The following is a 24,849-nucleotide window of genomic DNA, read 5'->3' as shown; positions in this document are numbered from 1 at the left end:
AAAGGAATACAAATTGGAAAAGAAGTAAAACTGTCACTGCTTGCAGGTGACATGATACTATACATAGAGAATCCTAAAAATGCCACCAGAAAACTACTAGAGCTCATCAATGAATTTGGTAAAGTTGCAGGATACAAAATTAATGTACAGAAATCTCTTGCATTCCTATACACTAATGATGAAAAATCTGAAAGAGAAATTAAGGAAACACTCCCATTTACCATTGCAACAAAAAGAATAAAATACCTAGGAATAAACCTACCTAGGGAGACAAAAGACCTGTATGCAGAAAACTATAAGACACTGAGGAAAGAAATTAAAGACGATACCAACAGATGGAGAGATATACCATGTTCTTGGATTGGAAGAATCCATATTGTGAAAATGACTATACTACCCAAAGCAATCTACAGATTCAATGCAATGCCTATCAAATTACCAATGGCATTTTTTATGGAACTAGAACAAAAAGTCTTAAAATTTGTATGGAGACACAAAAGACCCCAAATAGCCAAAGCAGTCTGGAGGGAAAAAAACGGAACTGGAGGAATCAGACTCCCTGACTTCAGTCTATACTACAAAGCTACAGTAATCAGGACAATATGGTACTGGCACAAAAACAGAAATACAGATCAATGGAACAACGTAGAAAGCCCAGAGATAAACCCACGCACCTATGGTCAACTAATCTATGACAAAGGGGGCAAGGATATACAATGGAGAAAAGACAGTCTCTTCAATAAGTGGTGCTGGGAAAACTGGACAGCTACATGTAAAAGAATGAAATTAGAACACTCCCTAACACCATACATAAAAATAAGCTCAAAATGGATGCGAGACCTAAATGTAAGACCAGACACTATAAAACTCTTGGAGGAAAACATAGGAAGAAACACCCTTTGACATAAATCACAGCAAGATCTTTTTTGATCCACCTCCTAGAGTAATGGAAATTAAAACAAAAATAAACAAATGGGACCTAATGAAACATAAAAGCTTTTGCACAGCAAAGGAAACCATAAACAAGATGAAAAGACAAGCTCAGAATGGGAGAAAATATTTGCCAACCAATCAACGGACAAAGGATTAATCTCCAAAATATATAGACAGCTCATGCAGCTCAATATTAAAGAAACAAACAACCCAATCCAAAAATGGGCAGAAGACCTAAACAGACATTTCTCCAAAGAAGACATACAGATGGCCAAGAAGCACATGAGAAGCTGCTCAATGTCACTAATTATTAGAGAAATGCAAATCAAAACTACAATGAGGTATCACCTCACACCAGTTAGAATGGGCATCATCAGAAAATCTACAAACAACAAATGCTGGAGAGGGTGTGGAGAAAAGGGCACCGTCTCGCACTGTTGGTGTGAATGTAAATTGATACAGCCACCGTGGAGAACAGTATGGAGGTTCCTCAAAAAACTAAAAATAGAATTACCATATGATCTAGCAATCCCACTACTGGGCATATACCCAGAGAAAACCATAATTCAAAAAGACACATGCACCCCAATGTTCATTGCAGCACTATTTACAATAGCCAGGTCATGGAAGCAACCTAAATGCCCATCGACAGATGAATGGATAAAGAAGTTGTAGTATATATATACAATGGAATATTACTCAGCCATAAAAAGGAACGAAATTGAGTCATTTGTAGAGATGTGGATGGATCTAGAGACTGTCAAACAGAGTGAAGTAAGTCAGAAAGAGAAAAACAAATATCGTATATTAACGCATGTATGTGGAACCTAGAAAAATGGTACAGATGAACCAGTTTGCAGGGCAGAAGTTGAGACACAGATGTAGAGAACAAATGTATGGACACCAAGGGGGGAAAACCGCAGTGGGGTGGGGATGGTGGTGTGCTGAATTGGGCGGTACACACTGATGGGTATAAAATTGATGACTAATAAGAACCTGCAGTATAAAACAAACAAACAAACAAAAAAAGTAGATTCTTTTTTTTTTAAGGAAGTCTAAACTAGTCTAAGAAGATTATCCTTTACAATAAAGTAAATAAGAAGAAAAAGACTGGGCTAGCCAGTTGTTTTTCTCTATAAGCAGTAAAAGGAAATAAATCCTTAATCTAAATCACTTGAGCATTGTTCTAGCTAGCTTTGATTGGAATTATGTAACTAGTTGAAAATCTAATCCAATGACAATTGCCACGTATAAGAGTGGCATATTTTAAGAACAACTCTACTTTCCATCCTTCTACAAATTATTACCATCAACACAGCTGCCTGCAACAAAAGCAAGAACTGACTGCTTGCCTGATATAACACACTAAGCAAAAGATCCCACACAAGTTCTACAGGCTCTGGCTGATTAAACAAAAGCCACTGTTATAAATATAAGCTCAATAAGGTTTTACATAGGGGAAAGAAACATACATATTTGCTATCAGTATATTCTGCACGGTTTACAAGGGTATATAAGCAACAACTCCAAAACAACCTTCTATATCTCAGCTCTAAGCCTAGTTTGCAGGGCCTTGGACATTCCATTCACTATGAGAACAATGTGCCACATTATAGGGCTTGAAAATCATAATGCTTAGTACTACTATCAAAGAGTTTACAAGCTTACTGTACAAAGAATGTACCAGAGATACGACTAGTTAATTATAACAGATGTAAATGATTCAACACCCAAAAGAATTATATGAGCAAGGCTCAAGAGTATTAGAACAGGGAAAAATCAAGGCTGACGAGAGTATTCAAGGAAAGCAAAAGATATAAAATTTCCATATACTTCTTCCCACTGGTACTACTTACCCTCTTAGGAGGCTTCTTTCTTTTATTTTCAGGGCATTTAGATTAGATACAATTTTTCTTCTGTTCCTTTTACAATTCTAAAACTACTATATTAAGATTTGTACTATTACTATGTACCATGTGAGCTTAATAAAAATCATAATTAATATATTCAAAAACAGTTTATTTAGAAAAGTATAAGTTCCTTTTAATTGTTTGATGTGAGTCGTGCTGATATCTTTCTAGGAGAATCTGAGACTCCCTCCTTTACATCTTTGCAAGAGAAACACACATACTTAAGCTCTTCAAAAACCTAAAATCCAAGAATTAGATGACAGATTTTTTTTTAATCACCTTCCAGACATTGCTAAGGACTGCCAAATAACACTTAAATGTGTTTAGATTACCAGTGATTTTGAAATTCAAAGTCACTATCAGTCTCTTTCAGTCAGCATGTAACAGCAAAGACCATATTATTTCTCTAATGATTCCTTTTACAAAGACTACCTTGAGTGGCCCTGATAACTTACTAACTCACTATTTCTAACATTCTCTCCAAAATGTTATAAAAACAATACAAATCAAGAAAGAGTGTTAAATATTTATGGGTAATGACTAAACAAATCATATTTTATAATCTCAACTAGTTCCTTATACAACCTGATTAATCTTCAACATGTCCCTAGTTATTCCTTTTTCCAGTTCCCATGGCCATTGATCTAAATGTTTACTATATTCCTTAAATCTTGACTCTACTCTCATTTTTAACATGGACCCTGCTTCCCATCCCTACAACATTTAAGCATACTCCTGCCTTAGAAACCCTTTCCCCTCAATTCCATATTCTTCTCTGCCTCTTTCACAATGAAACATCTTGAGTAATCTACACTCATTTTCTCCACTTCTTACCTCCTATTTACTCTTCAAACCACTCTAATCTGGCTTCCACACCCATGACTCCATGGAAACTTCTCTCTTTGAGGGCATCAGTGATGTTCAAATTGATCAATCCAATGGATATTTTTAAGATTTCATCTATTCAATTCTCTCAATAGTATTCAAGCCAACCCACTATTCCCACCTTGACTGCCACATTCTTCTGGTTTTTCTCTGATACCTCTGCCTGTCCTTTTTCACTCTCCTGTGCAGGCTCTTTTCTCTGCCAATCCCTTAAATATGACTGTGATGGCTTAAAATCCCTCCACAAATTCTTTGACACTCCTTTCAAAAGGTAGAGCCTAATTCTCCTGCCCATGCCTAAAATTCCCATCCCCATGAGCATGAGCTGAACTTAACGATTCGTTTCTAATGAACAGAATAAGTCAGAAGTGATGTCCTCAGACCAGGTCATACTAAGCACTTTGGCTTCCTCCTGGCTCTCACTTGGATTACTCCTTCTGAGCGAAGCCAGATGCTCTATCATGATGACACTCATGTAGCCTAACGGAGAGGTTGGCTGGTGAGGAATTGAGGCCACCTTCCAACAGCCAGCAAGGAACTAAGGCTTTCTGCCAACAGCCGTGATAGTGAGTCATCTTGGAAGCAAATCCTCCAACTCCAGTCAAGCCTTTCAGGTGACTGCAAACCTAGCCAATGTCTTGACTGCAACGGCATGAGAGACTCTGAGGCAGAACCACCTAGCTAAGTCACTCCCAAAGTTCTGAGTCACAGAAACTATGCAATAATAAATATTTATTGTTTTAAGTGGCTAATATTGTGGGTAATTTGTTACAAAGCAATAGATATCTAATCCAACAGTGTTTCTCAGTGTTCTATTCAAAGCTCTCTATTATTCCCATTCACTCTCTCAACTCTCTATTTGTGTAAAGCTAATATTTATCTGTAACCCAGATTTTTTCCTAAGTTCCAGACCACACGATATCTTTACATCAAGTTCAACATGCCCCAAAGCAACCACCTTTCTCACCCCAACCTATACTTCTTATCCTTCCTATCATCATTCATCAAAGGAAATCTAAAAGCCTGGATTTCATCAGACTCATCCCCCCCTTTCACTCACATCCAATCAATCACTGAAATCCTGTCAATATGACTTCGTTATTATTCTGTAACCATAGTATTCTTTAAAGGATACAAATTTTACCTGAAGCTATTGATCAGTTTAAAAAATCACAGAGAGACAACCAGACATCATGTGCCACTTGATGTACAGGTTTCCCCTGCTACCTGAAAGTACAGTGTTCCTATGAAACCTTCCTGAAATGGCATAAAGCAAAGAAGCAATAACCTTAGGACACATCTTTCTAACGGATGCACAAAATAAACCAAGATAAAGCAAAGATGCTCACAGACACAGTTCAAAGCTATGGCAGCTTGATGCTGTGTAGTTCCCAGGGAAGGAGCTTACTGGTGCCACTCTTGCTGCTTGGGGTGCTCACTGCCTCTATAACAGCTCACTGCAAAAAAAAAAAAAACTCTGAATGCTATTTTTGCTTTTCACCTATTTTTCATAAAAGCAAAAATCCTCTTCGGATTTCCTGTGGTTAGCAAACACAGGTAATAATATAGATCTTTCTTAAAAGTGAAGTGGGGTAAAGCAAACTCTCAAAAAGCGGGAGATACCTGTAATATGTTCCACCTACAAAGTATTCCTGTCCAAAGGGAAAAAAAAAGTTAAGCTTCTAGCTCTAAGTATAAGTTTATAGGAAACACGGAGGACAAAGGAACAGGTATAAACATACAAGAATATTATCAGCAAAATCCAGAATGTAGAAAATCTACAGAATAATTTGCTGTCTTCAATCAATGGATGGCAGGACTTCCCTGGTGGCACAGTGGTTGAGAATCCGCCTGCTAATGCAGGGGAAATGGGTTCGAGCCCTGGTCCGGGAAGATCCCACATGCCACGGAGCAACTAAGCCCATGCACCACAACTACTGAGTCTGAGCTCTAGAGCCCGCGAGCCACAACTACTGAACCCATGCATCACAACTACTGAAGCCCACATGCCCTAGAGCCCGCGCACTGCAACTACTGGGCCTGAGTGCCGCAGCTGCTGAGCCCGCGTGCTGCTACTGAAGCCTGCGCACCTAGAGCCCGGCTCCGTAACAAGAGAGCCACCACAATGAGAAGCCCGGGCACCACACAAAGAGTAGCGTCTGCTTGCCGCAACTAGGGAAAGCCTGTGTGCAGCAATTAAGACCCAATGAAGCCAAAAAAAATTTTTTTAATTAAAAAAAAAGCAGGGCTTCCCTGGTTGCACAGTGGTTGAGAGCCCGCCTGCTGATGCAGGGGACACGGGTTTGTGCCCCGGTCCGGGAAGATCCCACATGCCGCGGAGCAGCTGGGCCGGTGAGCCATGGCCGCTAAGCCTGCGCGTCCAGAGCCTGTGTTCCGCAACGGGAGAGGCCACAACAGCGAGAGGCCCGCGTACCGCAAAAAAAAAAAAAAAAGAAAAGAAAAATTCAACAAATTCTGTGCTATAATCTAACAGATCTTCATCTCCAGGCCTGACCTATGGCTCCAAATACCTTCTGGACTCTATCTCCTGTTATCTCCCTACACACCTTTACACTAAAGCTGCTCAGAAATTCTCAATATCTTAATGCATTTTATGTTCTCAAGTTTCCCAATTTGTACATATTTCCCACTGCCTGAAATGCCCTTCTTCTCTTCTACCTTTAAGTCTCGGCTCAAATGTCTCTCTAGCCTTTTTTAGGCTAGAGACTGTGCCCACAGCAGTCTACTCTTACTTCTATTGTAGAATTACCATACTGTATTGAAAGTACGTTTAGCTGTCTGCTCTGCTAGATTGTGAGTTCCTAGATGGAAGGGACTCTCTCCTTCGTGCTTGTACCTCCAACATATAAAGTGCCTATTAAAAAGTCCCAGATAGGGCCTCCCTGGTGGCGCAGTGGTTAAGAGTCCGCCTGCCGATGCAGGGGATACGGGTTCGTGCCCCGGTCTGGGAGGATCCCATATGCCGCGGAGCGGCTGGGCCCGTGAGCCATGGCCGCTGGGCCTGCGCATCCGGAGCCTGTGCTCCGCAACGGGAGAGGCCACAACAGTGAGAGGCCCGCATACCGCAAAAAGAAAAAAAAGAAAAAAAAAAAAAAAGTCCCAGATAAATGCTTGCTGAATGAATAATTGTTTCTAATAATTAAAAGACTGAGCTTGAGCTGAAAAGATTGCCTAATTCTACTTTTCTAAAGAAGGTAATCAGTTTCTCTGTTCCTGTATTGGTCAGAATAATATACTAAACTCTTTTTCAAAAAACGAAAATTTACGTATTATGAAAATAAAAGAAATGTAAAGTAAAAAGACCATCCATTCCCAGAAGATAGGTTTGGGTCTGGGCCCAGGTCCAGAAGAGAAGATCCAGGCTAAGGTGATGTTTGGGTGAATCTATTTAGTTCACAGCAATTCCTGTGATCCTTTCCAACCCTGAGATTATCCCAATATCAATTCTTGGTACAGGCTGACTCTAAAACAAGGCCAATTTAGTTTAGTCCAGGGTTTTCATGGCCACCCTAGAATAGGCCTGCAACCACAGAGTGAGACCAGAGCCCAAGTGATTTTGGAAACAAGGAATAGAATAACTTGCTATTTACTGCTCTGCTTAAAATGCTGTGCAACTAATTCAGATACTCCTCCTAGAAGATGCAGCTCCAAGTTAACAGCCACATGCAAATCATTAAGATGTACCTTCATCCTTCCAAATCCTAATGTACTGAAACAATGTCCAAGTGTACAAAATTCATTGCCAACATTCAATGTCTCCTACTTTCTCTTTAAGTGAATACCTATCCTTTTCCCATCTTTACTGGACCTCCTCTAATTTGGGATTGAGTATCATTTTATTTTCACAAGATCATTTTATTTTATAATATTTCTCTGTGGTTTCTCTGCAAGCAAATACTTTTAACACCAAAGAACAAGAAAAAAAGCTTCTAAATATCCATTAGTGAGAAATATGATACCTCCTTCTGCTGGCAGGGATGATGTTTTTATAGTCTAATCTCAGAAGAGAGGATAAGTAATGGGGGGGGGTTTGGCAGGGAAGAAGTATAATTTAAAAAACTGTATTTAGCCAGTAAGACAAAGAGAGATTTGTCAGGATATTCAGAAACTAAAAGGGCAAGGAGGCAGAAAAAGGATATGACAAAGGAAGAAAAACAGGAAAAAAAAGAAGATTCTGTCTGCGCTAGGAGTTCCCAAGAACCCCAGCTTGGGGCCTCTCCAGTGTGACCCTAGATTCAGAGCCACACAAAGTTGGGATTTGTAGAGTAACTTCATTCCATAGTGCCACTCACTGAAATTACTCTACCTTGAATAGGCTGGAAAGGTTCAAAAGGATTTTCTGATTATCACTTCTACTGAAACCCAATATTACTCTTCATTTATCTGAACTATTGGATTTCATAATTCCAGAGTTTTCAGGATACAATGTTCATTTGCCTCTCTTTCATGGCTACCTAAAGATAATCTTGAACAATGTATTTAAACCTCATTCAGGTTTGGTCTCTTTTTTTCCCTTTAAAAATTATGTAAAGAAAGGAAGTTGATGTTGAAAGTTATACTTGTTACTCCTGCAGGCTTGTCTTTAGTAACTCAAAGATTGCATTTTTCTCCTTCCTGTAGTGAAAGTGAGGTGTAATGGAAAAAGTAAAAAAGCCAGTTATTTAGAACCCTGATAACACTGCCTACTGCTAGCTCTGTGATCTTGAGCAAACTGCTTAAAAGCCTGGAGCCTCACATTCCACAACTGTAAAATGGGGATAATGAATACCTACCCTGCAGAGTTATCATGAGTAAAATGAATTAAGGGAACCACTAGACTAGAAGATAAGCTCCAGAGAAAAGGAATGATGAATATATTGATCTCTGTTGATTCTTGCTCACGTGCACACGCGTGTGCACACACACCCCTAGCCTAAAGCAATAACAATTAACATGTAGTAGGTGCTCAATAAATATTGTTTAAATTAACGAAAAAATACTAGCGTCCCCATTTCTCTCATTGCCTTTAACCCTCCTTCCATAATCATAATTTTTTTTCCTTCTGTCTTCTATTATTTTCCAAAGCCTTCAGGACATTCTATTTTGTTCTTTTAAGAGGTTTCTTCCCTCTCATTGGCTATTATTAACTAGACACCATTCAGAGACAGTACTTTTGGAAGTAATTTCTCTAATTCCACCCACCTTCCATTTCTAATGCGTCGGGGGCGGAGGGATAGTCAGAACATAAGATTCATAGCAATTCATGGACCTTCCCACGGCCACTGATTCGTATTTAACGACACTGAAGCCCTTAACTCAGCCTTTCCCGGAATATAACTTTCAGGAGACATCGCACTATCCAGCCTCTCTTCGCTAACAAGAGACTCCTGTGTAGGAAATCCTCCGCTCTCCAAAGTTAAGGCGTCGGTCACGCTCGCCTCCCGCGGAATGGAGGCGGGAGTCCTGTGAAAAGAGACACTCAACTTGGGCAGACCTGCGAAGGCAAGTCACTTCAGGACCCGGCCAAGCTCGTCAGACCACTGCTCTAAGAAAGCAGCGCTCCTCAATCCCTGGAGGGAAGGTAAGGGGCGCGGCCGTCTACAGGGCCTGGGGGGACAGTATCAAATCCATGATTAACATGGGGAAAACGCACGGACCGCGCGGCCGAACCCCTCAAACCACGACTACAACCACCCACCCACCTACAACAGCACCCCACTCCACCCCCCAACAAACACCCGACCCTAAGAAACACGGCTCGCCCCCAGCCCATAAATCACACAGCCGGTGCCTGCTTATTGGCTGAGCCAGCATCTCTTTCATCCTCATTGGCTATCCGGGACGTAAAGCCCACCCCCACGAGGGAGCCCTCCCGTACGGCTGCACCCCCCAAGCCTAGCAACCTCTCCCCAGCTACCAAAACGCCCGGTCCCCACCTCCACCCACGGATCGCGACCCCCGAGGCGCTCAGTGCTTTGCCTCCGAGGACTTACTGTGTAATAGGAGAGCAGCCCTGCATTGTAGTCCAACACGAACCAACGGTACTGCCAGCCCTTCATTACGTTAGTCCATTTACTCAGCGGCCCTTCCATGATGGACGCCATCTTGGGAGCCGCCAATGACAACAAATTGCCTGACGTCAATCGCCTATAAGGCATTCGGCATGCGGTGGGCGTGGCCGTCGCGGGCAGGGGCGGGGCCAGGGCGGGGCCAGCGGCTCCTCGCCCTGGTGGACTCGCTGACCCATGCCCCCAGCTATCAAACTCAAAAAACGATTTTTAAAAAAAAACCCCAAAAAACAAGATTTTTTTGGGAGCCTGTTGTGTGTAGGACTCCATACCTGACATGTGAAGAACTCAAGCATGAATACTGCTATTAAGATTATTTATTAACATAAATAATTTTACTGCCCATGATGATACCTTACACATCCAAAAGATTTCACATCTGATATTCATTTAAGCAATCATTTCACAAACCTATTCATTTAATAAATACTTTTTGTTTTGTACTAGATACTCTTAGGCTTTGGGGATTCAGCAGAGACTTCATGATGCGAACAGGAAATAAAATAAATAGTAAATTATACAGTATGTTACAATCTGGTAATTTGGAGAAAAAGTAAGCAAGGAAAGAAGCAGAGAGTAGGGGTTACAATTTTAAGTTCCCAAACATAGAAGGCCTGAATGAGAAAGTAACTTTTGAGCAAAGACCTAAAGAAAGGGAAGGAGGGAGGCTGGCAAAGGAACAGCAGATTGTTCATTGTGAGTGGAGCAGCGAGCGAGGAGAAAGTAGTTGGAGATAAGGTCAGAAAGTAAGGGGAAATCACGTAGAGCCTATAAGGACAATGGAAGTATTGTCCTACATATTGAGACAATGTCTGAGGTCCTGGGAATGCAACGCTGAAGGAGACAGAAAGGTTCCTTGCTAAGAGCTTAAATTCTGTGATGGAAAGCAGACACTAAACAAGTAAACAAGAAAAATATCTAATAGTGATGAATGCCTTGCAGAGAATTTAAGTAAGCTGGTGTAATAGGAAGCCAATGGGTAGCTACTTTATATTAGGTGTCTGTGAGTGGAGCCTCAGGAAATGGCATTTAAATTGAGATGTGAAGGGTAAGAAAAAGGGAACTAAGAAGCAGGGCATTAGCTAGAAGTGGCTGTGAGATCAAGGGAGAGGTTTTCTTTGTCTTTAATTTTTAAGTTTTTAATTTTTGCACTTAAAAGTATTTTGTATATTCAGGTACTGTGCTGTGAATCCCTCCTCTTTGCTGATAACAGAAGCTCTAGGAAAAAGAATATCACTGAGGGAGCTAAACAGAGAACCTACTTGCTAGCTAATCAAATTGAGTGAAGAGCTAAAGTAAGATCAAATTTATTATGCTTGATCTGCTTGATATCTTTTTTCTCAGTTTTATTGAGATATAATTGACATATAACATTGTGTAAGTTTAAGATGTACATGATTTGATATATGTGTATATTGTGAAATGATTACCATATTACATTTAGTTAACATCCATCACCTCACCCCATAATTTTTTTTCTTGTGATGAGAACCTTTAAGATCTACTCTCTTAGCAACTCTCAAATATACAATACAGTATAGTTAACTATAGTCACCATGCTTTACACTACATTATATATCTCAAAACCAGAAGTTTTAATCTTTTGACCAACTTTTAGTTTGATGTAGTCCCACTTATTTTTGCTTTTGCTGCTTTGTGCTTTAGGTGTCGTGTCCAAAGAAATCATTGCCCAGACCTATTTCAAGAAGCTTTCCCCTGTTTTTTTCTAGAAGTTTTATGGTTTCAGGTCTTACAATTAAGTCTTTAATCCATTTTGAGTTAATTGTTGTGAGTGGTTTAAAATAAGGGTCTAGTTTTATTCTTCTTCATATGAATTTTCCCAGCACCATTTATTGCAAAGACTACTTTTCCCCCACTGAATAAGCATTCTTGGCTCCCATGTCAAATATTAGTGGATTGTATATGCATGGGTTTATTTCTGGGCTCTTGATTCTGTTCCACTGATCTATATATCTGTTTTTATGCCAGTGTCATACTCTTTTGATTACTATATATTTGTAATACAGTTTGAAATCAGAAAGTGGGATGCCTCTTTCTTCTTTCTCAGGATTGCTTTAGCTAAGCAGACTCTTTTGTGGTTCCAAATGAATTTCAGGATTTTTTTTCTATTTCTGTAAAAAATGCCACGGAATCTTGAGAGAGATTGCATTGAATCTATAAGTGGCTTTGGGTAGTATGAACATTTTAACAATATTAATTCTTTCAGTTCATGAACATGAAATAGCTTTCCATTTATCTGTGCCTTCTTCAATTTCTTTCATTAATGTTTTTATAGTTTGCAGTGTACCGATCTTTCACCTCCTTGGTTAGATTTATTCCTAAGTATTTTATTGTTTTTTGTTGCTGTTGAACTGTGTCCCATAAGGTTAACAGAAGCTGGAGCCTAAACAGAAATCCTTGAGTGTGTCTTACAGAGCAGCAGATAAGGAAACAACCTGTTAGTAACCTCTCTGTTTGTAACCTGCCTTTACTGATTAAGTCTGCTGTCAGTTTGTTTGATTTTTTTTTCCTTTCTCTAACTGCATACCCTCCAAGCTTCACATAGCCTAAGTAATATATCACCGTACTTCTTAACCACCCCTACAGATAACCTTCTGACATATGGGTCACTATAGTAACAGGAGCTTAAGTTGTTTTCCAGAAATTTGGAGTCGGCTCCTGCCCAGTTCAGACTGGCTAAGACTAGTGGGGACCACGGACCCTAAAACTGGGCCTGCTCAGAACACTGAATACCTCACCTTTTCCCTACCTCCAATCACATTTCCCCACACTGAAAACCACCCTGCTTCTTTATCCCATAAATATCACAGGCCTGTCGCCCTTGGGGAGACAGATCTGAAATTTGTTCTCCTGACTCCTTGCTTGGCTTCCTCCTGAATAAACCCTTTCTGTACGGCAAAGCTCCATGTCTCAGTTAGGCTTCCTGCAGGTCGGGCAAACAAACTTGGTTTGATAACGCTATTGTAAATGGAATTGTCATTTTTTACGGGTTTTTTGTCAGATAATTTATTGTTAGTGTATGGAAACACTACTGATTTTTGTATATTGATTGTAACTTTACTGAATTTGGCAATTAGATCTAACTTTTTTTGTGGAGTCTTTAGGATTTTCTGTATATAAAGTCACGTCATCTGCAAATGCAGAAAATTTTACTTCTTCCTTTCTGATTTGGATGCCTTTTATTTCTTTTTCTTGCCCGATTTCTCTGGCTAGGACTTCCTGTACTATGTTGAATAGGAGTGGTGAGAGTGCACACCCTTGTCTTGTTCCTGATCTTTGAGTAAAAGCTTTCAAGCTTTCACCATTTAGTATGATGTTAGCTGTGGGTTTGTCATACATTGCCTTTATGACATTGCAGTATATTCCTTCCATACTGAATTTGTTGAGAATTTTAATCATGAATGGATGTTGAACTTTGCCAAATGCTTTTTCTACATTTATTGTGATGATCATATAATTTTTACTTTTCATTTTATTAATGTGATGTGTCATGTTTATTAATTTGCTTGTTGAACCATCCTTGCACCCCAAGAATGAATCTCACTTAATTGCTGTGTATGATTGTTTTGATGTGTGGTTGAATTTGATCTGCTAGTATCTTGTTGAGAATTTTTGCTTCTATATTCAGAGGGATATTGGCCTATAGTTTTGTTGTTTGTTTGTTTTCATGTAGTGTCTGTGTCTGGCTTTGATATCAAGATAGTGCTGACCTTGTAAAATGAGTCCTGGAGTGTTCCCTTCTGTTCAGTTTTTTTGAAGGGTTGAGAAAGATTGGCATTAATTTTTCTTTGAATGTTTGGTGAAATTCACCAGTAAAACCAGGAGCTATACTTCATCCATAGTAATAAGAGGGAGAGCAGTGAGTATGGGTTCAAATGCCATGGATTGGTAGTCTGGTGGTAGAGAAATAAATAGCCTTCTATCTGCTTTTAGTTGAGGTGAGGCTCAAAGCTTAGTGGTAGGAATGTGGACTCTGATGCCACAGTACCTAGGTTTGAATCCTCAGGCCCATTAGTTAGTAGCTGTATGATATTAGGCAAGTTTTCTAACTTCTCTGTGCCTCAGTTTCTCCATCTTTAAAATATGGATAATAAAAAGTTGTCTTCAGGATTAAATGAGCTCATACATGTAAAGACCTTAGAACAGTACCTGGTAGATACTGAACACTCAATATATGTTAGTTTTTAGAATTTTCTGAAGAAAATGTGGCATGAAAAAAGAGGGGAAGGTTTGAAAGTGTCATTTCAAAGAGTGAGAAAACAATAGAAGTGGAGTAGGATTGCTGGGCAGTGTTGCATACTCATTTAAGATTTATGGTCATGGGGACTTCCCTGGTGGTCCAGTGGGTGAGACTCTGTGCTCCCAACGCAGGGAGCCTGAGTTCAATCCCTGCTTGGGGAACTAGATCCCACATGCATGCTGCAACTAAGTGTCCGATGCTGCAACTAAGGAGTCCTCATGACGCAATGAAGATCCCATGTGCTGCAACTAAGACCTGGCACAGCCACAATAAATAAATAAATAAATAAATAAATATTTTTAAAAAAGATTTATGATCATGAATTTAAAGTGAGACCAGTCAACAGGGATATCAGCTTTTCTTCAGCAATGTCATTGCTGTTCAGGAATAAGCTCAGAGTATGTAGAGAGCTGGATTTATCCAAGTGAGCAAAGTGAAGGGAGAGGACAATTAAGTTCATAGTGATATCCAGGGGTGTGATTATGATTATGTACTATGAAACCTAGTTTAGGTAAGGAAGGAAGTGAGAACAGGAGGATGAGTTACCCTGGCTCTGCTATTTTGGCTGTGGGATCTTAGGTAAGCCTTTGTAGGACTGAAATTCCTCTTCTGTAAGCATGAAGGTAATCACCTCTATCTAATTTAAGTAGTAAATAAGAATATATCTGAAGGGGATAGCAGCCAATAAAAACTACCTTCCAGTTTCCCCCTTCCTTCCTTTTCTTTGGGATAGCCTCTTTCTTAGATTTTACAGTTCAATGGTTTGTTGAAAACAAGGCACATGTTTAGCACCTTCAAGAAAGCTAAAGATGAAGAGACACAGTTCCTATCCAGTAGCTAACCAAGGGCATGAAACATCCATGCAACCGAGTGTAATACAAAGCTACTCTCTTTTCCTTTTGGATATATATATTTTTCTCACTAATTCCACCATTTATTATCTACCTTGTGTCAGGGACTGTGCCTTGAACTGTGCCAGGAGTGTTATATATCTTATCACATTTAATCATCACAATAACCCTATGAATGTGTTAGTTTCCATATTTTACAAATAAGGAAAATGAGTTTCAAAGAGATTAACCAACTTGCCCAGGTACCTATTAGTATTAATTGGTGAGTATCTGAGTCTGGTGTAAACACGTCTATCTTTTTATTATGCTACGTGGCCTCACCAAAAGACACTACACAGTTCTCATAGAAACTTAATATTCCAGAAACATTATTCAGCAGAAAACCTCATGTTGCTGATGTCTTTTGGCATAAACAAAGTGTTAGGATCTTGAAATATTATTATTCAGACTGAGTTAAAAGATTTACAAAGTGTCAGTTACTACTCCTCCATTGGCTTCTTAAGAGCAGAAACCAGATCATATTCATCTCTGTGGCCCTAGAAACTAGCCCAATGCCTGGCACACAGAGGTATTTAAAAATTGTTGTTTGATCTGAATTATGTGTTCTATTAAAACTAACTTACTGGGACTTCCCTGTCGGTCCAGTGGTTAAGACTCTGTGCTTCCAATGCAGGAGATGCAGGTTCGATCCCTGGTCAGGGAACTAAGATCCCACATGCCACACAGCGTGACCAATAAAAACAAAAACAAAACAAAAAAACCCAAAAAACTGACTTACTAAGTTCCAAGTTCTGTGCTAAGAACCATCACCTACATTTTCTCCTTTAATTCCCACATCAATCCTTTAGGATTTGTATTATTACACCCATTTTACAGATGAGGACTTTGGGACACATAGTTATTAAATGGCTTGCCCAAGATCACACAGCTAATAAACAGCAGAACCAGAATTAGAATCTAGGGTTGTTTTTTTTTAACCCCACATCCATTCAACCCCAGCTGCAAGCTATATTTGCATTGTCTATGTGTAAATAAAGGTCTTGGACTTGACACAGGCAGCATCATCAACTTCTAAATCAGCTTTAACTTTTATCAGTCTCACGGAGGCATCAGCAGGCTCTACTTAACTTCAAATGTCAAAACATAGGTCATCAGGAAGAGCCAGGAGCAAGGGCAGTTCTTGACTCCTAAGACCATGTCCAATTGCACGGCTCTTTTTCTACATTCTACACCAAGTGTCAAACTACATGCTTTAGATCATCAGCTAAAATTAAACATGGTGGAGACACGGCAGCTCTCATTCCCACATTCCTCAGTGACTGGCCTCTCTTGGAATGAGGTAGAAGCTGAAGCAGAGCAGGAAATGAGGATCAGACTCAGAATCAGAAGGTAGAGATGATGTTTACCATTAAACATCATACGCTTACCAAGGACAGGTAATTTATCCTGCCACTTACAGTATCAATAAATGTTAAACTAAAGATGTGATTTTTAAAAGATCAGGAACTTCCCTGGCAGTCCGGTGCTTAAGACTCCGTGCTTCCACTGCAGGGTTCGATCCCTGCTCAGGTTACTAAGATCCCACATGCCACATGGCCAAAAAAAGAAAAAAGATCATTTTGGTAGCAAAACTGACAACAAATCAGAGATGGGCAAGACTGGAAGCAAGAAGACAAACTTTTAAAAAGCTAAGCAAGTAGTAGAAATAGTCTAAACGTGAACAAAGAGAACACTGACGGCAGGGATGGAGAATGGGAAAGATACTGTACTGCATATTTACTGAGAAACATTTTGGAAATGAGAGTTTAAAACCCACTAAACAATCAAATTAGATGAAGAGGGATTAAAGGGAGGGAGAGATAAGATCAAGTTTTCAAATTTGCACAACTGAATAATTAAAGTAATCAAGTTTTTTTTTTAAGGAAGAACAAAAACGGCGTTTCTCAATATGAAGTTTCCTTCCTCTACACAGCTGTTTTGAAATGTAAATTTTTTAAGTTTCTAGCAAAAATGATTTCCCACATTTCCACAGCCAAGACTGGAGGTACAAATTGTTTCAAAATGCATTCTGTGGCTGCTGGTTTGTTGCCTTCTCTTCCTAAACTTCCCACCAACTGCTTTTTGTTATTGTTGTTGTTGTCATGTTTCTTAATTGGCAGTTGGGCATCAAATAAAACATTTACAAAATGCTGCCTTCTTAAGGGAAAACACAGAAACCTACAAAAACTTGACCATTCTTTGCTGATTGTAGAGGAAACAGAAGATTGACTTTAAATATAGGAAAAGCAAAATAAGACATAGCCTATTTTGCCTACAAACAAATCCCAGTTCCTGCCCACCCTTTCCTCCAGCCAGAGAGCAAGAAAGTGAAATATCACATTTAGGAAAATGCAGCTATGATTTTGAGGCAGAAGCGAGCTGGGGAAGGGAGAGAAAATATTTTAGGACATCTAGACTCTGTAAGTGTTCTAAGGAGAGAAAAGGAGGAATGCATTCATCTTTTGCCCTCCCTTTCTAATGTCCCCTTGGAGACGCACATTACGGCTACCCTGGGCTTTAAACATTTCACAAACATCCTCCCCCCCTCAGATGGAATTGACCCCTCATTCCCTTGTGCCCCACCTATTCTCTGAACAAATTTCTAACAGAGAGTCTGGGACACCTTATAGCGTCAATTATTGTGTGGTTCACAGAGACTGAATGCCCTCCAACACCGCCCTTGATAGTGGGTTCTTTGAAGTCTTGGTCATATGTGCATCCTCAACTTAGCTCAGGGCCTGATATGGACAATAATGAAACAGTGGAAGCCACTTAGCAGCACCAGGCAATCTGGATAAAAGGGGAGGGGAGGCAAGGGAAGCTGGTTTGTTGGAAACAGTTTTTACTTATATTTTGTATTTATTTGAGTTGGTTTAGAGGAGTTAATAGAGATTAAGAGGCTAAATCTCCTGGGCCTCCTTCCTCAATAAATGTTGAGGAAAAAGTAGCTTCTCAGGACTATAATCTCCTTGAGGTCAGTGACTTATTCACCTGTATATCCCCAATGTTGAGAACACTGCCTGGGACACAGCAGCCCACACTGAATGTTTGTGAAACTGATTTGAACTGAGCTCCTTGCTTTTCTCTTGTTGCTGTTGACCCTTGAACCATGCAGGGTCAGGGGCACCCACCCTAAGCAGAGTGGAAAATCTTTGTGTAACTTTAGAGTTGGCACTCTGTATCCAAGATTCCCCATCTGTAGCTTCAACCAACCACGGTTTGGATAGTATTGTAGTAGTCTATTGAAAAAAAACCAAGGTCCACTGCCCTGCAGATGCCGGACTTGCCGGCACCACGGGTGCGGCAGCTCTGCTGCACCTGTGACGTTGGGGCAGAGAGGAAGCGGCTATTTCTACGCTCAGTGCTCAGAACAGTGGGCACTGAGAATGGTTTGTAGCTGGACATCACCAAAAGCTGTGTGAGGGAGCACCTTGTTTCCATGTGCACTTGCAGTGTGAGCTGTGCGCAGGCCCTTGAAGACTTTGATATTCTTTTTCTTTATAAAATAAAGCTCGTTGTGAGAATTTAAAAAAAAAAAAAAAAGAGGGCTTCCCTGGTGGCGCAGCTGTTGAGAGTCCGCCTGCCGATGCAGGAGACACGGGTTTGTGCCCCGGTTCAGGAAGATCCCACATGCCGCGGAGCGGCTGGGCCCATGAGCCATGGCCGCTGAGCCTGCGCGTCCGGAGCCTGTGCTCCGCAATGGGAGGGGCCACAACAGTGAGAGGCCCGAGTACTGCCAAAAAAAAAAAGAAAAGAAAAGAAAAGAAAAAAAAAACCAGGTATAAGTGGACTTGCACAGTTCAAACCCTCGCTGTTCAAGGGTCAACTGTATTCCCCTTTCCTGGAATGATCTTTCCTTTTTTCTCTGCCTGGGGAAATTTTTACTGATAATGCAAGTCCCAATTTGAATGTCAATTCCTCTTTGAGGGCTTCTTCGGACACCCACCCTATGCCAACAGCTAGACAGAACTAATCTTACCCTTTACTATGTCCCACAGTAGATTACACACTCCTCAAATACAGAGAGCAATTATCTCACAATGTCCTTAATGAGTTCATACACAATGTATTGTGATCATGTATGCAACATTGTCAGGACATGTTTTAGGAGGACAACTCTATCTGCTGGGACCAGGATGGATGCCATGCTGGAGTCAAGAAGCCCACAGTCTGTAAAAGTCTAGAGGAGAGAGGATGAAGACTAGATGAAAGCAGGAACAGAAGAGATGAAAAGGAAGATGATGGAGAGGAGAAATGTTAAGGGATTAGAGAAAGGGAGGAATCAAGGTGGACTCCAGATTTCTAGCTTAGGAACACTGGAAAAGGTGTTGGTTGGGGGAACACGGATAAATGTAATGTTGGACATGTTGAATTTGATGTATGTGGCACATCGAGGTAGAAATAGGTGTTCAGCAGGCAAGTGGATATACAACTTTGGAGCTCAGGAAATAAACCTGAGCTAGAATTATACATTTGAGAGTTTTAATCCAGAGATGGTAGCTAAAGGGAATTCCCTGGCGGTCCAGTGGTTAGGACTCGGCCCTTTCACTGCTGAGGGCCCAGGTTCAGTCCCTGGTCAGGGAACTAAGATCCCACAAACCGCTTGGTGTGGCCAAAATAATAATAATAATAAATAATGATAAATTAAAAAAAAACAGAGATGGTAGCAGAAGGCATGGGAAGCACTGAAATCACCCAGGGAATGTGTACAGAGGGTATGGTTCAGGAGGGAACCCTGGAGGACAGCAACATTTAAAGAAGGGGAAAAGAAAAAGAGAGAGAGAAGCCAAGAAAAAAGACTGAGAATGAACAATTAGACTAGAGAAAGAATGAGAGGGTTTGGGGAAGGCAAGGCTTTTTCAAGGTCATATGCAAGAAATGAAGACACCTCCTCACCTGTGGACCCTATTTATAATGTTATTGGCAGATAGTTAGAGGGGAAAATGAGGTGGGGAGACAGGGAGTAGACTACATAGTGAACTTTGAGAAGATGATGTAATATAAAAGGCGAGAGGGCAGGGCCCTGTGAAATGAAAAAGAATTTCCAAGTAACAATGAGAGCCTAGCTGAGTTTAAGGATCCAAACTATCAGCAGCACACATTTATCTGATTGTGGGACTTTTTTTTTCCCCAGCAATTCTTAGTAACTTGACTGTAAGAACAGAGGAGGCACATAATTGGAATTATCCAAGGTTACGGGGATTTAGAGGGTAGGTATGGCAAAAGGACTGGGAAGAAAAGAGTTGAGAGTATTGGTTGAGTACTGGTTGAGTACAAGTTGAGAGGTCATGAGATCTTAGGCTGATTGTGGCAGAAAAGGAGGATAGATTAGGAGAAAGGAGTCTAGAGGATCTCCTCTGAGGTTTGAGAGGTTTAGTGGGATTAAGAGAGTTTAGAGGAAAGAGGATTATAGTCAGAGAGAGGAGTTTCAGGTTTCAGCAGGTGGAACTGTTCCAGGTGATAGAAGGGTAAGGATATAGCCACAGGAGTGGAGAGTTGAAGTGTGTGGAGAGGTATAGAAGTCAAGGAATTGTGAGACCATGATGCTGGAAAGTTCATTGGAAGTTGAAAGTTACCCATTTGATGGCAGGGGTTGAAGCTGAGATGAAAGCTGTGGGACAGGGGACAGGACTTTTTCTTTCTTTTTTTTTTTTTTTGGCTGCATTTGGTCTTCATTGCTGCATGTGGGCTTTCTCTAGTTGCGTTGAGCAGGGGCTACTCTTCATTGTGGTGAGCGGGCTTCTCATTGAGGTGGCTTCTCTTGTCACGGAGCATGGGCTCTAGGTGTGCAGGCTTCAGTAATTCTGGCACGCAGGCTCAGTAGTTGTGGCTCACGAGCCCTAGAGCACAGGCTCAGTAGTTGTGGCGCATGGGGTTAGTTGCTCCGCAGCATGTGGGATCTTCCCGGACCAGGGATTGAACCCATGTCCCCTGCATTGGCAGGCGGATTCTTAACCACTGCACTACCACGGAAGTTCAGGGACCAGGACCTTAATGAAGGAAGTTACTCAATGACAACAATGATAAAAGGAGACTCCTCTGTGATTCCCAAACTTTCCCAGGGGCCTAAGCAAAAGACTAAAGAGGCTACGTTGAGTTTTATAAATTATTTGTGGATATCGGTTAACTATGATATCCCTTCACATGACCAGCATGGATTTTCTCCAGTTGCTGCAGCAATACAATGTCAAGAACTTCTGGGAATTTATTGGTAAGGAAATAATCAGAGATTTATGTACAAGGATCTTGTTTGTAGTACTGAAACCCTGAAAACAGCCTATATGCCCAACAATATGGAAAAGATTAAATAAGTTATAATAGATCTGTATGATGGGCTGAAGTACAGTCATTAAAAATTGAGATATAGGGCTTCCCTGGTGGCGCAAGTGGTTGAGAGTCTGCCTGCCGATGCAGGGGACGCGGGTTCGTGCCCGGGTCCGGGAGGATCCCACATGCCGCGGAGCGGCTGGGTCCGTGAGCCATGGCCACTGAGCCTGCACGTCCGGAGCCTATGCTCCGCAACGGGAGAGGCTACAACAGTGAGAAGCCCGCGTACCACAAAAAAAAATAAAATTGAGATATAATGATAAATGAAAAAATTATAATACAAAATCATACATATGTATAAAATGGTTAAAAATTATATATATATGGGTCATATTTTTAGTTTTTTAAGGAACCTCCATATTGTTCCCCATACCCTGAGAAAACCATAATTCAAAAAGAGTCATGTACCACAATGTTCATTGCAGCTGCATTTACAATAGCCAGGACATGGAAGCTACCTAAGTGTCTATTGACAGATGAATGGATAAAGAAGATGTGGCACATATATACAATAGAATATTACTCAGCCATAAAAAGAAACAAAATTGAGTTATTTGTAGTGAGGTGGATGGACCTAGAGTCTGTCATACAGAGTGAAGTAATTCAGAAAGAGAAAACAAATAACGTATGCTAACACATATATATGGAATCTAAAAAAAAATGGTTCTGATGGACCTAGGGGCAGGACAGGAATAAAGATATAGATGTAGAGAATGGACTTGAGGACACAGCAGGGGGTGGGGAAGGGTAAGCTGGGATGAAGTGAGAGTAGCATTGACATATATACACTACCAAATGTAAAATAGATAGCTAGTGGGAAGAAGCTGCATAGCACAGGGAGATCAGCTTGGTGCTTTGTGACCACCTAGAAGGGTGGGATAGGGAGGGTGGGAGGGAGACACAAGAGGGAGGGGATATGGGGATATATGTATATAGCTGATTCACTTTGTTATACAGCAGAAGCTAACACAATGTTGTAAAGCAATTATACTCCAATAAAGATGTTAAGATTATATATAGTATGATTCTAATTTTATTAAAAATGTGCATATCTTCCCAGAAGACTATAAGGATATACAGGGACTTCCCTGGTGGCACAGTGGTTAAGAATGTGCCTGCCAATGCAGGGGACACGGGTTTGAGCCCTGGTCCAGGAAGATCCCGCATGCCTTGGAGCAACAAAGCCCGTGCGCCACAACTACTGAGCCTGTGCTCTAGAGCCTGCGAGCCACAACTACTGAGCCTGTGTGCCACAACTACTGAAGTCCGCATGCCTAGAGCTCATGCTCCGCAACAAGAGAAGCCACTGCAATGAGAAGCCCGCGCACTACAATGAAGAGTAGTCCCCGCTCGCCGCAACTAGAGAAAGCCCTCAAGCAGCAGTGAAGACCCAACGCAGCCAAAAATAAATAAATAAATGTTTTTATTTAAAAAAAAAAAAAGGATATACAGAAAAACATCTGGAGTCAGTTTGTGGGATTGTGGTTGACTATTTTTTTCTTTATAATTCTTTTGTCTTTTCCAAATTTTCTACAAGTAACATTGTATTTATAATGAGAAAAAAATGCCATTTTGTGAAGGAATAAAAAAAGATTACAATAAAAAATACCAGGTATTTTTATGCCAGCTCTGAATTTTCCAGGTATTTGTCATCTATAATCATAATATGCCTGCCTTCTTGAGGAGCTGGAATAAACCAGCATCACAGTTCAAGCAGTGATATCCTATCAGGTCCTGCCAGAACAGCCTTCTACCCCAATCAGGAGCCCTGCAGAATTCCTCATTCTCTATCTGTCTAGGTCTCCACATGAGCTGACACGACATGTCAACTGCAAACTTGGAGACAAGTCACTGCAGCCAAAATTTTGCAGTGTATTCATTCACTTTTTTCAGGAAGTAGCCTTCCCTAGCACCAGTTCTGAGTCAAACCCTGGACCAAGTGCCGAGGACAAAGATCAGTCATGCATGGTTCCTGTCCTCAAGGAACACAATGTGTTGCTACAGAGGACAATTCATGCTAAACCAGTGGTGAGGAAGGGTGCTATGGGAGCACAGGGGAGACACATAAGCCAGTCTATTGACAGGGTAGACTGTATCAGTCTGCACAGGAAACAGATGGCCTTTCCTTTCCATGTCCACTGCCACCACCTTGGTTCAAGCCTGCACCATTTCATGCTTGGATCACTATCATAGCTTGGAGTTATCAACTCCACTATTGCTCCCTTCAGCCTGGCCTTCACACTAACTGTGGGAGCCATTCATATTTCTAAAGAAAAGATAAAATTTAATTCCTTACTTTTCAGTCTTACTCTTAGAGTCACTCATCTCCCCATGTCCAAATATGACACTAGTTTCCTAAATTCATCTCATTGTTGATCTGTGTGACATCTTTGCTATTTCTGCCCCCTCTGTGTTAAATGTCTTTCCTCCTCTGTGTTTGTCTAAAAAATACCCACTCATTTTAGGGTTTCTGCTAAAGTGTCTGTAATGTCTTTTACAAAGATTTTCTTTTTTTTTTTTAAGACTACCCCGTCCCCTCCACCTATGAAGATGTCCTTGATTTCTCCCACAACTAGTTAGATTATCATTCCCTCATTTGAATGGCTACTATGGCACTTGTAACACTTTCTTGCATTTATTGGTTTATGCATCTGCCTTTTTCATTAGATTATAAACTCTTTAAGGGCAGGAGTTTTTTATTTTATTCATCTCAGTATCCAAAGTACCTAGCCCAGGAGTTGGCAAACATTTTCTGTAAAGTGCCAGATAGTAAATATTTCAGGCTTTGCAGACCAGACATTCTCTATCCCAACTACTTAACTCTGCCATTGTAGGGCAAAAGCATAAATGAATGGGCGTGGCTGTGTTACAATAATACTTTATTTACAAAAATAAGTAGCAGGACAGATTTGCCTTTGAACCATAGTTTGCTGATCCCTGACCTAGTGTATGATGGACTTACAATAAATACTTAATGAATTTCTTTCAAATGTAGAATGAAGTGGTAGAGGCAGGATTTGTATCCCATTACATTCTGTACTAGATGCTAATGGTTTCTTGTCCATTTTTTCTTGGCATTCACGTCTACACACTGAAAGCCACTTACAGGGAATACTTGCAGCTCTTTGCCTGAAAGTTTTACTTTTTTTTTTTTTTCTGTCCAAAGAACATACTTGGCCTGTGGGCAGAGCAAGCTAGGCATTTCAGAGATTTAATGTCACAAGAAGCAGTTTTTAACTCAATGATGGATGGCACGTTGGTGGATAATACCTCAGCTTCCTCACCCCTCCATTGAGACACCCTGAATGTGTCCTATACTGTCTCCCAGAGTCCCCCAGCTTAATTGAGCTCCAGTGGGCTACCATGGTAACTAGCTTGATAATGTATATATTTTTGGCTTTCTTCACTCCCCTGTCTCACTACCCTACTCCCACCCAGGTTTCCTGCCATCACATCCTAAATAAGTTACTTGGATTCCAACCCAAACCAAGAAACATACTACTATAACTAAACATTCTACTACACCACAATGTTTAGCCAGAAGACCCCTGCTAAAATGTTTTTGTTACCTATAA

General features: G+C 40.7%; 1 protein-coding gene and 1 non-coding gene across 3 annotated transcripts in view; one reads left to right on the top strand and one right to left on the bottom strand.

The window, feature by feature from the left end:
* OSBPL9 (oxysterol binding protein like 9) overlaps window positions 1-9,886 on the bottom strand; it is a 154,254-nt gene extending 144,368 nt beyond the window's left edge. For both annotated transcript variants that reach the window (XM_060089787.1, XM_060089788.1), the window contains exon 1: window positions 9,722-9,886. In XM_060089787.1, coding sequence (XP_059945770.1) covers window positions 9,722-9,886 — 165 coding nt within the window. The remainder of the gene's footprint in view (window positions 1-9,721) is intronic.
* Window positions 9,887-18,220: 8,334 nt separating this feature from the next.
* On the top strand, window positions 18,221-18,354 carry LOC132484792 (small nucleolar RNA SNORA43). The gene has a single exon (XR_009531341.1). It is a non-coding gene; the product is annotated as a small nucleolar RNA SNORA43 (small nucleolar RNA).
* The last annotated feature ends 6,495 nt before the right edge of the window (window positions 18,355-24,849 follow it).

The sequence above is a fragment of the Mesoplodon densirostris genome, chromosome 2, assembly GCF_025265405.1.
Source record: "Mesoplodon densirostris isolate mMesDen1 chromosome 2, mMesDen1 primary haplotype, whole genome shotgun sequence".
Classification (NCBI taxonomy): domain Eukaryota; kingdom Metazoa; phylum Chordata; class Mammalia; order Artiodactyla; family Ziphiidae; genus Mesoplodon; species Mesoplodon densirostris.
The sequence above is the reverse complement of the archived record's forward strand: the minus strand, read 5'-3'. Positions and strand labels throughout refer to the sequence as shown.